Source organism: Ahaetulla prasina, chromosome 2, assembly GCF_028640845.1.
Source record: "Ahaetulla prasina isolate Xishuangbanna chromosome 2, ASM2864084v1, whole genome shotgun sequence".
Lineage (NCBI taxonomy): Eukaryota > Metazoa > Chordata > Lepidosauria > Squamata > Colubridae > Ahaetulla > Ahaetulla prasina.
The window spans coordinates 16,741,857-16,764,256 of record NC_080540.1 but is presented as its reverse complement, the minus strand read 5'-3'; the positions used below and the strand labels follow the sequence as shown (position 1 = coordinate 16,764,256).

Below are 22,400 nucleotides of genomic sequence, written 5' to 3'. Positions count from 1 at the left end.
AAACTGACCACTCGGGCCGCCGCCGTTCCCCGCTCTGATTGGCCGGTTTGAATTTTTGGCGGAAGGTTGGGGAGCTCGACAGACCTGTGCTAGGTGCCCTTCCTTCGCACCGACACACGCATCTTTAAATCTGCATTGTTGTCGTTGGTGTTGCCTCCGCAACTCGCTGAGTCGCCCGGGTCTTCTTTCTCCGGCCTCCCGTGTGGAAGACTCCTTCCTCTCCTCACCGTCCGATTCGCCTGGACCCTCGTTGTGGACCGGGGTTGATTTCGCACCAGCCGCTGGTGCTGCTTTTGTAGGTTTCCGCTTGGGTAGACATCTCGTGAGCCCTGGCTTCGCCAAGGCGTTTGCCAGCGTTAGGTTGCTTTTAGACAGCAGCCGCCTCCGCAAACGGATGTCCCTGACCGCGGATGAGTTGCTCCAGCAATGCCTCGCCCAAGTCTCGATACTCGCAATGTTTTGAGGCTTTTCCTCAGGGCGCCATGTATGCGCTGATGGACTCGCCTCTTGCTGTCTGCGCCCCCGAATTCGAACCGTTGCACATACTTGGATGGCATTGGTGCAAAGTGTGCCTTGAGTAGAGTCTGTAGAGTTTGCCACGGTACCGACTGTACCGGCATTGGCTCGGCCAGGGATTCTGCGGTGTCGAAGACTTCTGGACCGCAGTGGCTCAGGAAATAGGCTCGTTTCCTATTGTCGGAAACTCCCTGAAGTTCGTTTGCCTCGAGGAAGCACTCGAAGCGAGCCATGTATGACCCCCATTTCTCCTTCGCTGGGTCGAATGGCGCTGGCGGTGTGTAGCCGGACATCGCTGCTTTCCGCCCTTAATTTTGCTGGGTTCGCGTCTTCCCGGTGAGTTCAGCTCTTTTCCTGGTGCTCTTAGCCTCGAGATCCCACCTTCGTCGCCAGTGTTAGATTCGGGCAATAACGAGACAGGAGACCAGGATAGTGACAACAGCTCTTTACTATATGGTGAACCCCAGCAGCCAGTGCTGAGAAAAACCTCTCTTTATATACAGTTTAGCCGGGGGCTTCAACCAATCAGCAACGTGCTATTTTCCCGCCAAAACTTTTAAAGATACATTACACTTAGTGATAGTCATAGGATTCTAATAAGCAATCAAATCATACTAGGAAACAATAAAAACAATATGTTGTAAAGATGCAAGCAACATGGATATATATAATGGAAGAGATAGATACTAGTAAGGATGAGAAGATTAGTAATATACAGTCTTAGTAGTTAATTATCTAAATTAGTTGTTTAGCAATGGCACTCGGGAAAACTGTCCTTGTGTCTGTTGTTCTGCTGTGAATGAATGGCTGGCCTAGGAACCAGAAATGCAGGAAGTCTTATTTTGAGACCGCAGTCTGTTTAAATCTGCAAATGAAAACACAGGTAGTCCCCAATTTACAGATTGAACAGATTAACAGAGTTGAAGGAACTTGAAGGTCATTTAGTCCAACTCACCCCACCCAAGCAGGAGATCCTACCATTTCTGACAGATGGCAGTCCAGTCTCTTCTTGAGAGTTTCCACAATTTACCACAACTGACCTCAATTGAGCTCAAAATTTCTCAAGAAACAGTTGTTATGAGTTTGCATTTATGACCTTTCTTGCCAATTGTTAAGTGAATCCTAGTTGTTAAATTAGTAACCCGGTTGTTAAGGGAATCTGGCTTCCCCATTGACTTTGCTTGTCCGAAGGTTACAAAAGGTGATCACATGACCCAGCTATTCATAAATAGGAACCAGTTGCCAAGTGTCCAAATTTTGATCATGTGACCAAAGGGATGCTGCAATGGTCATAAGTGTGAAAAACAGTCAGAATTCACTTTTTCCAGTGCCGCTGGCCCTTCAAACAGTCACTAAATGAATGATTATAAGTCAAGGACTACCTGTACGTCAAGAGTTCTAAGTATTGAAGTCTGTGCATCTGAAAGTTTCCAAGGTTGAGAATTATTGATCTGATGAGAACCCAACAGTATTGCGAACTCAATAAGGGACTTCTAGATGCTACTCACCACAGCAGATCCTTTCCAAAGTTCAAACGAAGTTTGAATACAAAATAAGTCTTAATTTTACCAATGTTGTTTTCAGCTCATTCATCTCCACTTTCATGGCTTTGCAAAATGAGAGTTGAACGAGTTCACCAAGGAACAGTTGAGGCAGAATGCAACAATTTGTTAGCTGAGCTTACTCTTCTATGGCCAGACAAGAGACCTGTGTTAAAATAGAACTTGACACTTAGCTTTTTTCAGAGGCTGAGAAGGTAGCATCTCAACTGCCTGGTTGATTCTCAATCTGAGGCCCTGATAACCGTGAAGAAACTCATGCAAGATGACCTGAGGAGAAGGAGAAGAAGTTGGCGGATTTGAAAGCTCAGATCGTTGCCCTTCAAGAAGCTGAGAAGAAATTGGGAATGTTGCAATGCCGAGCTGCCCTTGAAAACACAAAGGAGTCAATTAGCCCATGAGGAAATGGAGAAAAACCGTGCGAGGATATTGGTATGCACTGATGATCCTTCCAGGACTTGGGACATTTTAGGTCCGTTAGTCCCCAAATCAATAGATTTTGAATCAAAGGATTTCAAGACTATACCAGTTCCCACATTGGATTCAACTCAGACTCAGCTATGAATTCAGCATAGCTGGCTGGAGAATTTAATTGAAGTCTTAAAAAGTAGATTATCCTCTTCTCTGTAGACATTTATAGCACATCTGTTATCTCTCAAGTAAAATTGAGGTCATTTAAAGCCTGTCTTCATTAATGTTAGTTTAAGGCAGTGCTTCTCAGGCAAAGCGAGGTAAAGTCAGACCTGCAAACACTGTCATAACAAGCTAAGCCCCTGTTTACAGTTGTAAGCGAAATGTTTTCTTCTTCCTAGGAGGGCATGGCAGAAAATAATTGAGAAGCACTGGTTTAAGGCAACATTAGTTAGATGATAAAAAATGTTGTAAATCATTCATTACTATATCCCATCAATTAAATGTTGATTGACTCGCAGCCTGTACCCCAGAGATCATAGTTTCTGGAATTTTCTTAAGCCCTGGTTTTGTTCCCAAGCCTGGGGTAAGAGTGTTACAGAGCCCCTGATGAATGTATGATAGTATTGTTTTAGTCTCAATGATCCTGTTTTAAAATGGTTTTAATCTATCACTACTTATACACCACTGACTTTGGAGGAAACCTTCCCAATACAAAATTAGCACAGATGATTTTTGATATCATAATAGTATATAGAACAGTGGTTCCATCCACTAACTGAGATCTTTAGGTCAACTTTAGCTACAGATTTTAAATATCTATTTCTATAAGTGCCAACTGAAATTTTAAGTGCCTCAAACAAGAAATTATCAAACAAGAAAATTAACCACTGATATAGAATAACAGAGTTGAAGGGACCTTACTTTTGTCCAACGCCTGCTTAGACAGGAAATCACCACTATACAAATGGTTATAACATCTTTAAACTTCCAGTGTTGAGCATTCACAACTTCTGCAGGCAAGTTGTTCCACTTTTAATTGTTCTAACTGTCAGAAATTCTCCTTAGTTCTAAGTTTCTTTGATTAGTTTCCACCACTTCTGTTCTACTTTTAGGTGCTTAGAATTCTCTCTTGTGGCAGCTCTGAGAATGAACACTTTATCATGTCTCCTAGTCCTTCTTTTCATTAAAGTCCAGTTCTGCAACTTATAATATATGTTTAGTGCAATGACAATAGAATAAGGTCATTTAGAAACCAGGAGACTGTGAGTTCTAGTGTCACTTTAGGTATGAAAGCCAGCTGAGTATTTTATTTAATTTATTTATTTTATTTATTTTATTTTATTCAATTTTATACATATTCTCCCGAGGACTCAAGTGTGTACAGTAAATCACAGTATAAATATTAAAAGAAATTAAAACAAACATATTATAAGGTGGCCGAATTTAAAACAATTTAAAATATTAAGATATAAATAACCCCAATAAAATTTTAGGCCAGTCCCGCTTGAATAAATAGGTGTTGAATAAATTTCTAAGTCAGTCACTCCCTCTCAGGATTGTTGTAGTGGGGAAAATAGGAGGAAGAAGGTATTGTGTATGTTTGCTTATTTATAAAGTAATACAATAAAGGTTGGATAAAAACCTAATAATTATGTTATATATAGATGATCCAAATAGAGCAGGTGGAGGAAACTGCCATACTTTGGGGATAAACTTTGACATTGATACAGGATTTGGATATAAAACTGATTCATGGCAGATATTTTGAAGAATAATGAAACAGGATGCCTTTGGTACATACCGTAGATCAAGACTGTATCTGTGTTTTAAAAGAAAATAAAACTTTTTTTAAAAAAAGAATGCATCTGTGTTAGAAAAACATAGCTGAATGAAGGGAAAAGGAAGGAGTGAAACTTTGATTCAGATTATTTGATTCAGAATACAATTCTTTATTTGATTCAGAATACAATTGTTTCAGCGAATTCAAAACATTTTTTTTTAAAAAAAACACCTTTTGATTCCTCTGGTAGCATCGCATTGGCCACCTATATAGACTGTCTTGGACACAACACAATCTGTACAGCACACTATAAAACAGAGTCCCTAACAATCAATTGATTAATGTGATAATTGATGATTTGTTCTAACCAGTTTTAGTACTGACACCATGCCCGCAGTCCTTTCAGACAAAGCTCCCTCCAAACTTTCAGTAGCTGAATTTGGAGGATTTTTTTTAATCGCTGTTCTTGCTGTTGGAAAACAACTAGGAGTCAAAATCCATTTCTCTAATTTATCTTTCCTTCTAGGTGCTAGCGTGTTAATTGGTTATCAAATAGCCCTGGAGTCAGCGGAAAATCTAGTCGCAGAAGCTCAACGGGCAGTAGAAGAATATACAGCAGAAGTGGCTGGTTACCACGATAGGTTCATACACTTCTCCCAAAAGGAACAGGAGTTACAAGATGGGATAATCGCCATGAATCAGAAGATCATCCAGACACAAGTTCAATCTGATGACCTGCTTGCTTTCCAAGGGGATGTTCTAATAAAGCAATCCTGGATCAGAAAATGTCTTGCTCTGCTGGACGTACTGGCAGGCAAGGTTCATGTAGCCGCAGTCGTGTCTCGCCATGCTTGTTTCCCTGAGCTGCTGGTGGACATCTTAGGAGACATTGCTCAAGTGATGGGTGAGAAGGGTGGGGAGGCGTTCCTTGAGAATCAGAAAATCCAGGATTTAGTTCTGGAAATAAAGAAAGCAGTGAAGACTCTGAAAAGCAGAGTAGGAAAGAGCACGTTGCAAGGTTATTAATGTTTCCATGGCCTCCTCCATGTTTCATTAACATCACTGTGTGTACTGGTAGTCCTCAACTTACGACCAGTTGCTTGACAGCCAAAGTCATGACCAATCCCACCCAACAGCTAGTTACAACCCAGATTCGAAGTCCTGATGGCTGCCCCTCTCCTCAGCCAAATGACTCCATGTTAAGCGCTCAGCAATCCCCCTTTGCAACATCCTGCGATCACATGAACAGATTTTACAGCAATTTTACCAGAAACCAGCATTTACTTCTGATTTTCAGCAAAACTGGCCCATAGTAAACCACTGGGCAGGTTCCATTATAGCAATAGCAGTAGCACTTAGACTTATATACTGCTTCACAGTGATTTACAGTCCTCTCTAAGCAGTTTACAGAGTTAGCATTTTGCCCCCAACGATCTGAGTCCTCATTTTACCAACTTTGGAAGGATGGAAGGCTGAGTCAACCTTGAACCAGTCAGGATCGAACTGCTGTCAGATGGCAGAGTTAGCCTTCAATACTGCATTCTAACTACTGCGCCACCACGGCTCTGATTGGTAATAACTCAAGGACTACCTGTGCTCATTCTATTTACCTGTTCCTTATAGGATGCCAACATGGAACTAAACACTGAAATGACTTACCAATTTTGTATGCATTCCACTGGCACAGCTTTTCTCACCTTTTTGCTTTCTAGCCATGTTGAAATACAATTTCCAGATAGTTTATCCAGGTCCTATTGTAGTTCAGAATGTATTTTTCTAGCAGATGCTTCCAAGATGAGAGTTTTATTATACAAGTGTCCTGCCTCTTTGTCAAGAAGATAGATGCTACAGTCTTCAATATGGAAAGCTCTTGTGTTTTCTAGCCACTTATACCTTTTTTCTTCCAAGAGAAGACTTCTTTTCAGGCAAGAAATGTAGAATGAGTGCAGAATATTTTTGTAGTCATAACCCAAAGAGCCATCCATGTTCTAATTCACTTTCCCCAAACTTCTCCTTTCTGACCGAGCACTTTTATGCACCAAGACAAATTCCTTGTGTGTCCAATCACAGTTGGCCAATAAAATTCTATTCTATTCTATTCTATTCTATTTTGGAAACGCAAGTCCAACACTTCTGGATTTCCAGATGGGGAAGTCCATTCTAATAAAAAATATTATAATGTGTATTTTTCATAACCCAAATGTGACTGAATGCTTGCATTTACTTGTTTATTTGGATTCCTCTGAACACTGAAAAGTGGTCTGCATGTATTTGTTAAAGTCTGCTTGTACAATAATAAATATGTTGGCTTTTGAAGATGTCAAAGCTACTTGATGGAAATACTGAGGCTTTGGAAAATACCAGATTTTCAGTGACAAGCTCTCGCTTGCTTCATGAACATATATATCCCTCTGCCACGCCTGTAACCTATCGACCCAAATATCTTTAGATGCAACTTTAACATTCCTTCAAGAGAGTCAGTCCCACATTTGGAGACAGTCCCACATTTGGAAAAATATAAGTGGGAATTTGACAATTGACTAAAGGTGCCATCCCAGGCTCCTTTCACAAATCCCAACACTCATAAAAGAGTATTTTTTCCCCTTAGCAGACAAAACAGTACCTAGGGAAGGAGGGAAGAGGAAAAAGAGGTTCTCCATCAATATCTTTGTGTCTTTCAAACTTGGCAACTTTAAAATGTGTGGCCTTCAGCTCCAAGAATTCCCTGGCCTTAAAGCTGCCAAGTTTGAAAAATATTACTTTGTCCTTCTCTGAATGAATAGCAACATCAGCAATCCCAGGAAAGGTGATTGCAGTGGGCATGGTTTGGAAATAAAGATCATTCAGGTTGTTCATTCAGTTTATTACATAATGTGCTTGATCATCCATGCAATGCTAGATGACATAAATCATTTAAGAAAGAAAAAATATATTAAATTTGGCTGGCATACTTTTCTTCTAACTGAAGGATAGGAGGAAGGAGAATAGAATAGAATAGTAGAATAGAATAGAATAGAATAGAATAGAATAGAATAGAATAGAATAGAATAGAATTCTTTATTGCCCAAGTGTGATTGGACATACAAGGAATTTGTCTTTGTTGCATATGCTGTCAGTGTACATGAAAAGACAAGATACATTTGTTAAGTTCTGGAAGTAACGAGGCTGGAGACCAGGGTAGTGACAACAGCTCTTTAATATAGGGTGAACCCAGCAACAGGCTGGGGGAAAAACCTCTCCTTTTATACAGTTCTGCTGGAGGCTTCGTCCAATCAGCAACGTGCTGATTTCCCGCTCAAATATTTAAAGGTACAAACATGAATACATAACACTCCTCCCCTCCCAGAAAACACTTTGCCTCTATTTACATTTTATTTACATGTCCTTATTCGACGTAGTCACGCAAATAACCTGGGCGTCTCCTAGTTCTTTCAGACCTGCGCGGTTCAGTTCTGGGTGGTGTTTTGAGCTGGTCGGAGGGCTGTTTTCTCCTCCCAGCTCTTTCTCTAGGCCAGCGGGCCCTGGATTATTGCAGACTCTTTTCTTGGCCATCCGGCCTTGGATTACTTTTGTGATTTTCCTGCCGATTCCCTCGGGAACCTGATGGCGTCGCTGGAACTCTGGGACCTCAGCTAAGTCTTGCGCCTCCCGGGTCATTGTCAGCTGTGGGTTCAAATAAGGATTGGTCATATCTGTCTCTGTTGGTTCGGTTTGATCAGTTATTCGTTTCCTTATCTGATCTATGTGGCGCCTCCACACTCGGTTGTCTTGTAGCTCTACCAAATACGATTTTGGGCGGTTGTCTTTATGATTTGTCCTGCGAGCCAACTAGGGCCGTCCCCATAGTTTCGGCCCACACCGGTCGCCTATGCCCATTTCCCTTGTTTTTCTAGTTCTCCTTGTAACCCTCTGGTGTGTAATGGGGATTCAAGCGGTCAAGTGGGCACGGAGTTTCCGTCCCATCAACAATTCGGCTGGGCTTCTGCCTGTGGCCGTGCTTGGGGTTCTGTGCTGAACGGCCAGAAAGAAATCTATCTTTGTTTGCCAGTCACCTGGCTTGAGCCTGGACAATGCCTCCTTAGCGCTCCGGACGGAACGCTCTGCAAGGCCATTCGGCGCAGGGTGGAAAGGCGCAGAGAGGGCATGTCGGATGCCTCCTCTGCCAGGTATTCTTCAAACTGGGCTGCCGTGGTGCGGGCCCATTGTCGGACACCAGAGTGTCCGGCAACCCGTGAGTTGCGAATAGGTGGCGCGGGGCTGCGATTACTGCTTCGGCCGTGGTGGATTTCATGAGTATGATCTCCAACCATTTGGAGAATGCATCAACAACCACTAGGAACGTTTGGCGTGGAAAGGGCCAGCAAAATCAATGTGGATTCTTGACCAGGGCCCTTGGGGCTTTTCCCATTCCTGACTGGGGCCGTTGGGGTAGAGGTCTGGACTCTTGGCAAGCCTGGCATTTCCCTACCCTCTCAGCAATCTCTGCGTCCATGAGTGGCCACCACACATAGCTTCTAGCTAACCCCTTCATCCTTACGATCCTGGGTGACCTCGTGGAGGAGGTCCAATACCTTTCCCTTAATTTATCAGGAATTATTACACGATCACCCCATAACAGGCACCCCTTGAGCCGAGAGCTCATCACGTTTTTAACAAATTCTTTGAACGTTGCGGGCGCAGACACCTCTCTGTACCCAACCGAGTACAGTCCTTAATACAATGTCGGTATGATGCCCGAGCCACTTCCTTAGATGTGACTGGGCCAGAGTCCAAAGAGTCAATAAGTAGGATGGCGTCCCGGGTGGGGTCTTGATCGCCCCTGGTAGTGGGCATCGGCTTAACGCGTCTGCATGCCCCACTTCTTTTCCTGGTCGATGCTGCAGCTTGTATGATAAGCGGCTAAGAATATAGTCCATCGGGTCAAGCGTGGCGAAAGTGCCACAGGCGTTGGGCGATCGCCAGCCAGTATTCCTAGTAGCGGTCTGTGGTCAGTCACGATTTCAAAATCCGCCCAAAAACATATTCGTGGAATTTTTAACCCCTGACACAATGGCTAGTGCTTCTTTATCTAATTGGCTGTAGTTCCTCTCTGGGAGGACATCGTTCTAGAGTAAAAAGCTATAGGGGCTTCTGTGCCGTTTGAAGTCTATGGCTGAGTACAGCCCCACCCCATAAGGAGGCATATAAACCAGCACTAGGGGTAATGAGTTGTGATATTGGATGAGCAGGCTATCACTTGAGAGCAGGTTCTTTACTGCTTCAAAAGCCCTATTTTCGACTTTCCCCAAGACCAAACAGTATTTTTCCTAAGAGCCTATGCAGCGGTTCCATAGCAGTTGCTTTGTTCTTTAAAAAGACCGTAAAATTCACCAACCCCAGGAATGCCTGCAGCTCTGCTTTGTTTTTGGGCGCTGGAGCCTTCTAATTGCCTTGACCTTGCTCTCAGTGGGGTGAATTCCTTTCTTGTCTATCCGGTAGCCCAAGAAATCGACGGATTCGACCCCTATCTGGCATTTGTTTGCCTTGACTTTTAATCCGGCTGTCGGAAAATGCCCAAAACCTTTCTTAACCGCTCCCCAATTCCTCTATGTTTTCCCTGAAATTAGGACATCATCAGTAGGAACTACCCTAGGAGCCCCTGCAGTAGTCGTTCCATTAGGTTTTGGAACAGCCCTGGTGCCACACTGACCCCAAATTGCAATCGGGTGCACTTGAAGGCCCCCTGTGCGTTACAATCGTTTGGGCTTGGCTGTGCGGGCGTCTACGGGCAGTTGTTGGTAGGCTTGGGCCAAGTCTAACTTTGCAAAGACTTGCCCTTGCCCCAAAGAGTGCAATAAGTGTTGCACCACGGAACCGGTAAGCGCTTTTCTGTAAGGCTTTGTTGCGTCGCCTTGTAGTCAGCGCAAATTCTAATTGACCCGTCCGGCTTTATTGGGGTGACGATTGGCGTCTCCCACTGCGTGATCGACTGGCACCAAAATCCCTGATTAATGAGCTTATCTAGCTCCTTATCGATTTTTGGTTTTAGGGCAAAGGACTCTCCTGCCTTAAGCCTAATGGGGGCTACCTGGGGTCTAAGTTGAAGGAAATAGGGGTCCCCTTGTACTTGCCCAGGCAGTCCTTGAAGACATCTTGAACTCGTTAAAGAGAATGTCTTTCAGGTTACAGTCACTTCTGTAGATGCCAGTCACTCCCATGCCCAGGGCACGAAACCAGTCTAGTCCCAACAGACTGGGCAGGGTCCTTCGACGATCGTGATGGGCAGGGTCTTCTTGTGGACCGTGCTCGACTCGGACGGAGGTGGTCCCTCGAACAGGGATGCGATTCCCTTGGTAGTCGTGGACTCGTAGCGTTGTGCTTGCAGGTGGCGCGCGACGGACGGCAGCGACCGCCAAAGTGTCCCAGGACATGATGGTGATCGCTGACCCGTGTCTACTTCAAGCCGGCACCGTACTCCCTCTATTTTGGTTTGGTGAAGATCTTCTTCTCCACTTTGGTATGACCTATGACCACAGTTGTTTGGTTGGAATCCGCGCCTTTTTTGTTTGAGCCCATCGCGGGTCGCCTTGCCGATTCCGCGCTCTGATTGGCCGATTTGAATTTTCGGTGGGAAGGTTGGGCCGCTTGACAAACTTGAGCTAGGTGCCCTTTCTTCCCACACCGCCGGCATGTCGCGTCCTTAAACTTGCAGCGTTGCCGCTGGTGTTGACCACCGCAGCTTCCGCATTCGTCTCTGTCCCCTTTGTCGCGTTTCTCGGTTCGGCAGACCCCTTCCTCATCTTCACCATCGGATTCGGTCTGAACCTCCTCCTGGTGCACCGGGGTTGCCTTCGCGCTCGCCTTTGGTGGGACAGGCTTCTGCAGTGTCTCCGCCGCTTGGGTGGACATTTCATGTGCTCTGGCTTCGTCCAGAGCGGTGGCCAGCGTTTGGTTGCTCTTTGCTAGCAGCCGTCGCCGCAAACGGATGTCTTTGACGCCTCGGATGAGTTGCTCGAGGAGCACCTCGTCTAGGTCGCGGTATCCGCAGTCCTTGGACGCTTTTCTTAGGGCGGCCATGTAGTCACCGATGGTTTCGCCCTCCATCTGCCTTCGCTCTCCGAATTCAAACCGCCGCACGTATTTGGACGGCGTTGGTGCGAAGTGGTTTTTTAGTAAAGTCTGTAGAGTTGGCCACAACACCGACTGCAACGGCGTTGGCTCTGCCAGGGCTTCCGCGATATCGATGACCTCCGGACCACAGTGGCTTAAGAAATAAGCCCTTTTCCGGTTATCTGGAACTCCTTGCAGTTCGTTGGCTTCTAGAAAGCTTTCGAAACGGGTCATATACGTTCCCCATTTCTCTTTAGCCGGGTCAAACGGTGCGGGCGGAGTGTAACTGGCCATCTCCGCCTTTCTGCCCTGAGTTTGCTGGGTTCGGGTCTATCGTGCTTCAGCTCGGTTCTGGTTCTCCTTAGCCTCGAGATCCCACCCTCGTCGCCAATGTTAAGTTCTGGAAGTAACGAGGCTGGAGACCAGGGTAGTGACAACAGCTCTTTAATATAGGGTGAACCCAGCAACAGGCTGGGGGAAAAACCTCTCCTTTTATACAGTTCTGCTGGAGGCTTCGTCCAATCAGCAACGTGCTGATTTCCCGCTCAAATATTTAAAGGTACAAACATGAATACATAACAACATTCATCATGTATCATAAGGTACAACATTTAATGATAGTCATAGGGTACAAATAAGCAATCAAATCATACTAGGAAACAATCAATATAAATCGTAAAGATACAAACGAAGTTACAGTTATGCAGTCATAAGTGGGGCCGTGATAGCTCAGGCTGTAAGAAGCCTGTTATTAGAACACAGTAGCCTGCAATTACTGCAGGTTCTAGTCCCACCAGGCCCAAGGTTGACTCAGCCTTCCATCCTTTATAAGGTAGGTAAAATGAGGACCCAGATTGTTGGGGGGGCAATAAGTTGACTTTGTAAAAATATACAAATAGAATGAAACTATTGCCTTATACACTGTAAGCCGCCCTGAGTCTTCGGAGAAGGGCGGGATATAAATGTAAACAAAAAAAAAAAAGTGGGAGGAAATGGGTGATAGGAACGATGAGAAGATTAATAGTAATAGTAATGCAGACTTAGTGAATAGTTTGACAGAGTTGAGGGAATTATTTGTTTAGCAGAGTGATGGCGTTCGGGGAAAAAACTGTTCTTGTGTCTAGTTCTGGTGTGTAGTGCTCTGTAGCGTCGTTTTGACAATTTATGTCCAGGATGTGAGGGATCTAAATATTTTCACAGCCCTCTTTTTGACTTGTGGCGTATACAGGTCCTCAATGGAAGGCAGGTTAGTAGCAACTGTTTTTTCTGCAGTTCTTATTACAGACACCTGGCTGTATTTAAAGTGAAAAAAGAGGCATTCTAGATTATATGAGTTTGTTGACCTCTCCAAATGCCAAAGATGATCTTAGTTACAGCAATTATAATGAATCCCTTTTATCAAACTTCACATTGCTTTCATCAAATGATAATGAAACTGCTGAATAAATGTCAAATGCCATAAAGGATGAATAACTCAGATTCTTAGCAACAGAATTGGAATATTGCATTGCTAGTCATGTGCTGTTTCTTGCAATGCAACAATATGCCCACTGGACCAAAGCACGCCAGGTTGATAGGAGGCAGAATTATAACACAATAAGGAAGGTCAAAGAAATGATAAAATGCATTTCAGGGATGATATTTTCTCCTTTGGCAAAACTCTTATTTTATTTATTTTTATTTATTTATTTGTCACAATAGTATATAAAAGCATAAGCATGAAATAACTATACGAATTGGATACAATCAAAGGGAACATTAGGACAGGAACGGTAGGCACGTTGGTGCTCTTATGCACGCCCCTTACAGACCTCTTAGGAGTGGGTTGAGGTCAATAGTAGATAGTCTTTGGTTAAAGCTTTGGGGATTTTGGGAAGAGACCACAGAGTCAGGTAGTGCATTCCAGGCATTAACAGCTCTGTTACTGAAGTCATATTTTCTGCAGTCAAGATTGGAATGGTTCACATTAAGCTTAAATCTATTGTGTGCTCGTGTATTGTTGAGATTGAAGCTGAAGTAGTCTTCAACAGGAAGGACGTTGTAACAGATGATTCTATGAGTTAAACTCAGGTCATGTCGAAGACAGCGGAGTTCTAAATTTTCTAAATCCAGGATTTCAAGTCTGGTGGCATATGGTATTTTGTTGTAATCAGAGGAGTGGAGAACTCCTCTTGTAAAATATTTCTGGACATGCTCAATTGTATTAATGTCTGAAATGAGGTGTGCGTTCCAGACAGGCGAGCTGTATTCAAGAATTGGTCTAGCAAATGTTTTGTATGCTCTGGTTAGAAGTGTAATCTTTCTGGAGAAGAAACTACGTAAGATTAGGTTTACAACTCTTAGAGCCTTTTTTGCTATGTAGTTGCAGTGGGCTTTGGCACTTAGATCATTGGATATGAAAACAAGGTCTTTAATGGGGTGAAGGTCATCTACAAGGTAATGTCCATCCAGCTTGTATTTAGTGTTCTGATTCTTTTTTCCAATGTGTAAGACAGAGCATTTGCTGGTTGAGATTTGGAGTTGCCAAATTGATAAAATGCATTTCGGGGATGATATTTTCTCCTTTGGCAAAACTCTTCCACCTACAGCTGAGCTTCTTCCTAATGAAAGCAAGCAAACTCAAGAGTTCACTTAGATTACAACCAGACAAATTATATTTGGAATCCTCGCATTCCCGGGTTAATTTCTGTTTAGTCTAAAAAAAACACACCATTGTTTCTCAAGGTTGGCAACTTTAAGACTTGTGGACTTCAACTCCCAGAATTCCCCACAGAGCCAGCTTCCTCAGGATTTCTTGGGAGTTGAACTCCACACGAGTCGCCAAGGCTGAGAAATACTGGTTTAAGAGAAGAAAAAGCCGCACTTCCTTTTCTCTTAATTCACCGTTTTAGATCAGAACCACGGAAGGGGTCGTTTAAATATAAAGTTCTCTTATTGGACGGAAGCTGCTCGCTTTTCTTTTACAGAAGTCAATCTTAGCGCCCTCGTCGCGTATATTGCTCCTCTCCGTTTTCATTGGCTTAGCGCTCGCGGATGGGCGGAGCTAGTGCTTCCTCTCTTGGCAACCGAAGCTTCCCCCCACCCCTAAATTCCAATCCAGCCCGCGGCACTACGCGCATGAGCAGTTTAAGATTCTCGGCTGTTGACGAACGTTAGGGACCGTTGATAAAGATTCGAAAGGGGCGGGGGCGGGGACGGGGGGGAGGCATAGTGGAACGAGGAACTAACCAATGAAAAGAGGGGAGGGTCTGGGGAGCCGGGGTTCCAGCTCCTCACAGCCAATCAGAAAACTCGCGGATGCTGGGATAGTTGAAACGTGGGAGAGAGGTGTGTAGGGAAGCTGCTTTGAAGGGCGGGCGTTGCCTTGAATCGCCAGCTTTTGTTTCTTATTTGGGTTTGCCGTATCTTTCATTAACAGCTGGGGAGAAAAATTGGAATTCAACCAAAGGAGGCTTCATGCGCAGGTAGCTATGAAATGTGCAGCAACCTAGCCAGGAGAAATACATTACAACTTAATGTGGGGCACTGGGGCTGTCTGAATCACCAATACTGGTTAAGGGAATCTTCATCACTGGAGGTTTTTAAGAAGAGTGTGGACAGACACTTATCTGAAATGGTATAGGGTCTCCTGCTTGAGTTGGGGGCTGGACTAGAAGACCTCCAAGGCCCCTTTCAGCTTGCTTGATTAATCCTTGGCTTTGGGGTACGGTTTATGTTGGATTTGCCAACCAGGAAACTAGATCAGAAGTATATAAATTAACTCTGAACCCAAACACTGCAGGAAATGATGTCTCATCCGATTGTTTCAAACAACTGACACTCATAAGATTCAGAAAGTTTAAAAATCCAATAAATGAAGATAAAAACACCACCAACCTGTCCTGGAATTGCCCATATAGGAACTATAGCTGAGAATCATGTGGCTAAAACCATCTTCCCCAATGTGGAGACTGCAGCTTCCAGTCATGTGGAGTCCCAGATTGGTTGCATAACTAAACTAAAGCATCTGAGATTGTAAGATTGATGAGGCGCTGGTTTAGAGTCTAGACCAGTGTTTTTCAATTTTTAAGATGTGTGGACTTCAACTCCCAGAATTCCCCAGTCAGGACACTCAAATCTGTTTGTTATCCTTGATGGAAAGATCTCCCCCAGTGTTTGTCTACAAGCATTAATAGGCTCAATGAGAAATAAACCGGAATGAATCCAAACAAACTGGAATAATTTTTTTGTAAGGGGGCATGATCTGGAAGATAGAAGCTTGCTCCTTTTCCGAAGGGGAAAAAAATGTGAACTCATGTTGAGGCTTGTATCAGCTGAAACTGATTTGGTAGCTCCAGACTTTTCTTGAAAATATCTTACTGATCTTTAAACAGTGATGCATCATAAGGTTTCCTGCAAAATGGAATGTTGCAATGTGTACTATATATGAAGTATGTGGTATATGTGAAGTATATGTGGTATGTGAGTATATATGTATACACACACACCACACATCTGCATGTAATTTTCAGTAAGGAGAGGAAAAATTTGTTTATAAGGTTATTTAGCAAAAAAAAAAAAGCTTTGTCTGTTCTTAAATTGTTACATTGATTTCCTGTAGATTTCCAGATAAAAATTCTGTATAAAGCATTGGCTGTCATCTTAAACACCTAAATTAGAGAAGACAATTTTTATATAATCTCCGCTGTTTGTTGCAATAACAGGAAAGTATGCTATTTCTCAATGTCAGTGTTTCTTAAGTCTTTTTTCTTTCAGGATTCCTTTCCATTTTTAACATTCTGAAGAACCCCAAAAGAGCATTTATTGATATTTTCTATATTTAAAAAATTAAAATTGATAGGCTGGAGAATAGTTTTGATTTCATGGACCGCTGAGAGGATCTTGGGGAACACAAGTGATGCCAGGATCACCTTTTATAAGAGACATTGCTTTATGTAATCCTTCTCAGATAGTGGAATTACCTGGAAAGATATTTCTTGAGTGCCATCAGCTCATCAGGTTGTGACTTGTGATCAGTCTTCTGTCATTCGACAGCCATTTGGTGTACGGTCTGCTGCTTAAGCAGTTGGTTTGACTAGAACAGGGGTTCCCAACCGTGGCAACTTTAAGCCTGGTGGACTTCAACTCCCAGAATTCCCTAGCCAGCGAAGATTCTGGGAGTTGAAGTCCTCCAGGCTTAAAGTTGCCAAGGTTGGGGACCTCTGTAGCTCAGGCTGCTAATGCAGTCTGTTATTAACAGCAGCTGCCTGCAATTACTGCAGGTTCTAGTCCCACCAGGCCCAAGGTTGACTCAGCCTTCCATCCTTTATAAGGTAGGTAAAATGAGGACCCAGATTGTTGGGGGCAATAAGTTGACTTTGTATATAAATATACAAATAGAATGAAGACTATTGCTAACATTAGTGTAAGCCGCCCTGAGTCTTCGGAGAAGGGCGGGATATAAATGCAAATTTAAAAAAAAAAGACCTCCAGGGTCCCTTCCAACTCTGTTATTTTCAGTCATTGCCTTTAGGGTTATGGGGCATTTTTCCTTTAATCAGGAATCTAGCTTCTTTAGAGTCCTGCAAAAAGGCCTTCAATTGTAACAGATTTAATTAATTTTCACATGAATGTTCTCTTCGTTTGATGGTGAAATTTTGTTTTAATAATGTGTTTAAATTGTCATGAGTAGAATTGAAATTATTATTACTCAGTGTCTTTGTATATTTTTTGAAGGACGTTGAAGTGAGACCATGGACAAGAGGAAAGATTCAAGCAAGCACCTGGACCCCCCTGCTGTGTTCCAGACTACAAGGCCAACTGGTAAAGAATCAGCAAATTCCTTCTTAGAGATAACCAAGCCATAAAGTTATTGCTACCGTTGTAACTTCTAAGATAGCCTATTTAATGCATTATGTGTGTTCTGTAGAAATCTACCTGAACTAAGAACAAAGTAAATTATCTAGATTATTTCCTGAGACTAACCACAAAGAGCATAACTTGCCAATTGTTAAATTATGAGACTGATCCACTTTTGGTTGCTTTTTTAAAATGTTGCTTATAAAGTCTTTACAGAACCAGTTTGATATAGTTCTTGAGGCACTGGGCTAGAAAATAGGAGACTGGGAATTCTAGTCCTCCTTTAGGCACAAAGCCATCTGAGTAACCTTGAGCCAGTGACTGCCTCTCAGCCCCAGGAAGCAGGCAATAGCAAACTACAATTGAAATTTTTTTTTAATTATTTTTATTTTTTATTTTTTATTATTTGCATTTATATCCCGCCCTTCTCCGAAGACTCAGGGCGGCTTACACTATGTTAGCAATAGTCTTCATTCTATTTGTATATTTATATACAAAGTCAACTTATCGACCCCAACAATCTGGGTCCTCATTTTACCTACCTTATAAAGGATGGAAGGCTGAGTCAACCTTGGGCCTGGTGGGACTAGAACCTGCAGTAATTGCAGGCAGCTGCTGTTAATAACAGACTGCATTAGCAGTCTGAGCCACAGAGGCCCCAAGAAATTATGCCAAGAAAACTGCAGGACCTATCCAGGCTGTCACCAGAAGTCAATATTGACTTGAAGATGTGTGTGTATGCATATATACACAGACACACCATACCCTTTCAGAAAACAGGCCTGTATCTCACTGTGGTGCTTTCTGACCTCTTGAGGATTTCTGATAAGGTGTGAGAAATTGATCAGGTGGCCAGAAGAGCAAAGAGATATTTGTGTTTTCCATTTCTTTCCTGATTTTTTTTTTCACCAAATAATTTTCTTTCCTTAGTTTGCAAAGGTAGCATAGGCATGCTTAAACCAGAACAACAGCTGCCTGGGTAAAACGGAAGATCCCCGTTCTGTGTTTTCATTAACAACTAATGGTTTTTTATCTGGTGAGAGCCTGGCTTAGCATTATAGATCCAAATAGAAAATCATGATCTAGGTCAGGGGTCAGCAACCTGTGGCTCTGGAGCCGCGTGTGGCTCTTTCACCCCTCTGCTGCGGCTCCCTGTCACTCAAAAATATGTATCACAACTACCAATGTGCAACATCCACCGGCACGCGATTTATTGAGCTTTTCAACCCCTGGAAGGCCAACCATGGATAAATCCAAGAAAAGAAAAGTTTCAGAAGAAAACAGAATGGGCAGAGATCGTCCGCGAGGTGCCTTACGTGTGGGGTGCCTCAGGGGTCGATTCTCTCGCCTCTCCTGTTCAACATCTATATGAAGCCATCAGTGGTTTCGGGGTGAGTTACTATCTGTACGCTGATGACACTCAGCTGTACTTTTCCACCCTGGACCACTCCAACGAAGCTGTCGAAGTGCTGTCCCGGTGCTTGGAAGCTGTACGGGTCTGGATGGGGAGAAACAGACTCAAGCTCAATCCCTCCAAGACGGAGTGGCTGTGGATGCCGGCACCCCGGTACAGTCAGCTGCAACCGCGGCTGACTGTTGGGGGCGAGTTATTGGCCCCAATGGAAAGGGTGCGCAACTTGGGTGTCCTCCTGGATGGGCGGCTGTCGTTCGATGATCATCTGGCGGCCGTCTCCAGGAGAGCCTTTTACCAAGTACGCTTGGTCCGCCAGTTGCGCCCCTTCCTTGACCGGGATGCCTTATGCACGGTCACTCATGCTCTGGTTACATCTCGTTTGGACTATTGCAATGCTCTCTACATGGGGCTGCCCTTGAAGTGCACCTGGAGGCTGCAGCTAGTCCAGAATGCAGCTGCGCGAGTAGTAACGGGAGCCACTCGTTGCTCCCATGTAACACCACTACTACGCAGTCTGCACTGGCTTCCTGTGGTCTTTCGGGTGCGCTTTAAGATTTTGGTTACCACCTTTAAAGCGCTCCATGGCTTAGGGCCCGGGTACTTACGGGACCGCCTGCTGTTACCTCATGCCTCCCACCGACCCATACGCTCACACACAGAGGGTCTTCTCAGGGTGCCGTCCGCCAAACAATGTCGGCTGGCGGCCCCCAGGGATAGGGCCTTCTCTGTGGGAGCTCCTACGCTTTGGAACGAACTTCCCCCTGGTTTACGCCAAGTGCCTGATCTTCGGACTTTTTGCCGTGAGCTGAAAACGCATTTATTTATCCAAGCGGGACTGGATTAAAAATTTTACTTAATTTTAACTGGGGTTAGTTGTTAATTTTTAGGTAATGGGGTTTTATCATTTTAATTGTAATTTTAAATTTTGGCCTATTTAAATAAGTTTTTTAATTACCGTAGTTTTTATTGTGTATGATTTCTGTATTTTTATCTGGCTGTAAACCGCCCTGAGTCCTTCGGGAGATAGGGCGGTATAAAAATTTGATTAAATAAATAAATAAATAAATAAAATAAAACTACATGTACTAGTTTTATGCCACTAAAGAAATGGTCAGGCACGGGAAGGGTTTTGTGGCTCCTGGTGTTTTCTTTTCGCTGGGAATTGGGTCCAAATGGCTCTTTTGAGCGTTTAAGATTGCAGACCCCTGACCTAGGCGTTTTCTGTGTTTTTCCTCCCCTTAGGATTTAGAGAATTGATCCCACCTTCCCATTTCCAGAGCCAATCAGCACCACCTCCAACGGTGTCTACTACTGGGCTCTTGGGGGCCACAGCTTACCCTAAGTGGGAGGAAGCTGCTGAGCTCCGACGAGAAAATTTGCGTTTGAAAGAGGAACTCCAAAGATGGCATACAAAAGTAGATACTGCAGAAGATCCAAAAGATAAAACCAGGTGAACAATTCTGTATCTTATTCATTTTCTCTGAATTTTTTAAATTCTGTGTGAGCTGGGAGAGGGAACTATTAGAAGGACGTTGCTTTGAACTGTTTCATAGCTGAATGATTGAGAGCGGCACCTTTTAACACTCGTTGTTGTGCCTTGCCCGCCCTCAGAGCAGCCGGGGCCTTCTTACCTGCTCCCGAACACTGAGGAATGTATGCCTCCCGGCCCAAGTCCTGGCTCCATGCCCACACAAACTGCAGAAGAAGGAGAATCTCCCGGCCCCAGCCCTGACTCCATGCCCAGGCAAACGGAGCAGCTAGACCCCTCCCCCTCCTCCACAGCAGGTGAGCCTGAGGAAAGTTTATTTCCAACAGCTGCTGATTGGAGTGACCCTCGCATCAGAAGACTGGATAGGCGGAGGCAACAGAAGGAAGGGAGGGGCAGGCCTTAATGAGTGCTGAGTCATGGAGCCACACCCCATGGCCTATATAAAGGATCTGCTTTCTGGCAGTCTCTGAGTCAGGCAAAAGTCTAAACATATCTTGCTGAAGTCACTTTCTGGTCTCCTGCCTGCTCTGAGGACTTTGCTAGGACTTTGGGCAGAGCTGCAGAGGCAAGCCTGATTCGGATTTCCCTGACCCGGCCGTCAGCGGAGGAGTGGGACACAACACTCGTTTTTCTCTGGTTTTGTTCTCTTTTCTTTGAGCACTGTACAGGTAGTCCTCTACTTATGACCACAATAGAGCCCAAAATGTCTGTTGCTAGGACAGCTATTAAGTGGGATTTGCCCCAGTTTTACAATCTTTCTTGTCCCAGTTGTTAAGTGAATCACGGCAGTTAAATGAGTAACATGGTTGTTAAGTGAGTCTGGCTTCCCTGTTGACTTTTCTTGTGAGAAGGACATAAAAGGTGATCACGTGACCCCAGGACATAAATACAGGCCAGTCGCCAAGTGTCTAAATTTTAATCACGTGACCATGGGGATGCTGCAACGATTGTAAGTGTGAAAAAACAGTTGTAACTCACTTTTTTCAGGGCCATTGGAACTTTGAACGGTCACTAAACGAATGGTTGTAAGTTGAAGACTAACCTGTATAGCAGATCAACCCACTTATGCTCTCCTTGACTTGTGGCGTTTAGCGGGGAAATATTATGCATTCTGTTGTTTCTGTTATTAAGTGAGCAGTTCCTAGAATTGTCCTTCCTAATGTAGATGCCCTTCAGATTGTAGGGACATCAAATACCAGGATTCACATTAGGAATTATTTTAGATTATGATTGTTAGTTTTGATACCCTGCATTTTGTTCTGGGAAGTCGGGGTGGGGGGTGGGGGGTAAGGGGGAGGGGAATTGGGGGTTTGGTAGAGATGGAATGATGGTTAATGTACAGGGATTATTGAAGATGTATAAATATAATTAATGCAGGGTCGGGTCTGCCCAGTTACCATTTTAGAACGGTGGGGAGGGAGAAAAGAGAGAGTAGGAGGTAGGAAAGAGGAGAAGAGGAAGGAAGAGGGGTAGAAGAGGGAGAAGGAAGGTGTAGGGTGGAGGGAGGAGAGGATGTAGATAAGAGAAGGAGAGGAAGGTCTGGAAAGTAAAAGAAGGTAGAAGAGGGAAGAGTGTTAAAAAGGGGGGTGGTGACTGGGCAAGCCCGACTAATTGTATATACCTGTACATTGGATGAATTATTTGATATGATTGTAAAAATAAAACTTTTTATAAAAAAAAAAAAAAAACCAGGATTCACAGCATTAACTATGTCGGCTGGGCAATTCTGTGAACTGAAGCTCACAAATCTGGAAGGTTGCAATCAGGATGGGGAAGCCTGCCAAGAGCAGGCGTGTCAAACTCAAGGCCTGCGGCAGAGGTGCTGTTCAGCAGGTTCTGACAGGTTCTGGAGAACCGGTAGCAGAAATTTTGAGTTATTCGGAGAACTGGCAAATACCACCTGTAGCTGGCTCCAGAGTAGGGTCGGAATGGAGATTTTGCAATATCTTTCCCCTGGAGTGGGGAGGGAATGGGGATTTCACAGTATCCTTCCCCTGGAGTGGGGTGGGAATGGAGATTTTGCAATATCCTTCCCCCAGGAGTGGGGAGGGAATGGGGATTTTGCAGTGTCCTTCCCCTGCCACGCCCACCAAGCCACACCAAGCCACGCCCACAGAACTGGTAGTAAAAAAAATTGAATTTCACCACTGGCCTGCGGGCCGGATCCGGGCCTTAGATCTGGCCCACAGGGCTGCCCTGGAAACAGCAAAGAGCCGGCTCACAGGCTTTGAGAAGGGAGGGAGGGAGGGAGGGAGGGAGGGAGGAAGGAAGGAAAGAAAGAAAAATACTGAGATGGAGGGA

General features: G+C 44.2%; 1 protein-coding gene across 1 annotated transcript in view; it reads left to right on the top strand.

Annotated features, from left to right (window-relative positions):
- The first annotated feature begins 14,674 nt into the window (after nucleotides 1–14,674).
- CCHCR1 (coiled-coil alpha-helical rod protein 1) overlaps nucleotides 14,675–22,400 on the top strand; it is a 31,985-nt gene continuing 24,259 nt past the window's right edge. Inside the window, exons 1-3 of the mRNA XM_058171793.1 lie at nucleotides 14,675–14,822; nucleotides 17,074–17,160; nucleotides 19,853–20,060. Of these exons, the coding sequence (XP_058027776.1) occupies nucleotides 17,091–17,160; nucleotides 19,853–20,060 (278 nt within the window). The 5' untranslated portion in view covers nucleotides 14,675–14,822; nucleotides 17,074–17,090. The remainder of the gene's footprint in view (nucleotides 14,823–17,073; nucleotides 17,161–19,852; nucleotides 20,061–22,400) is intronic.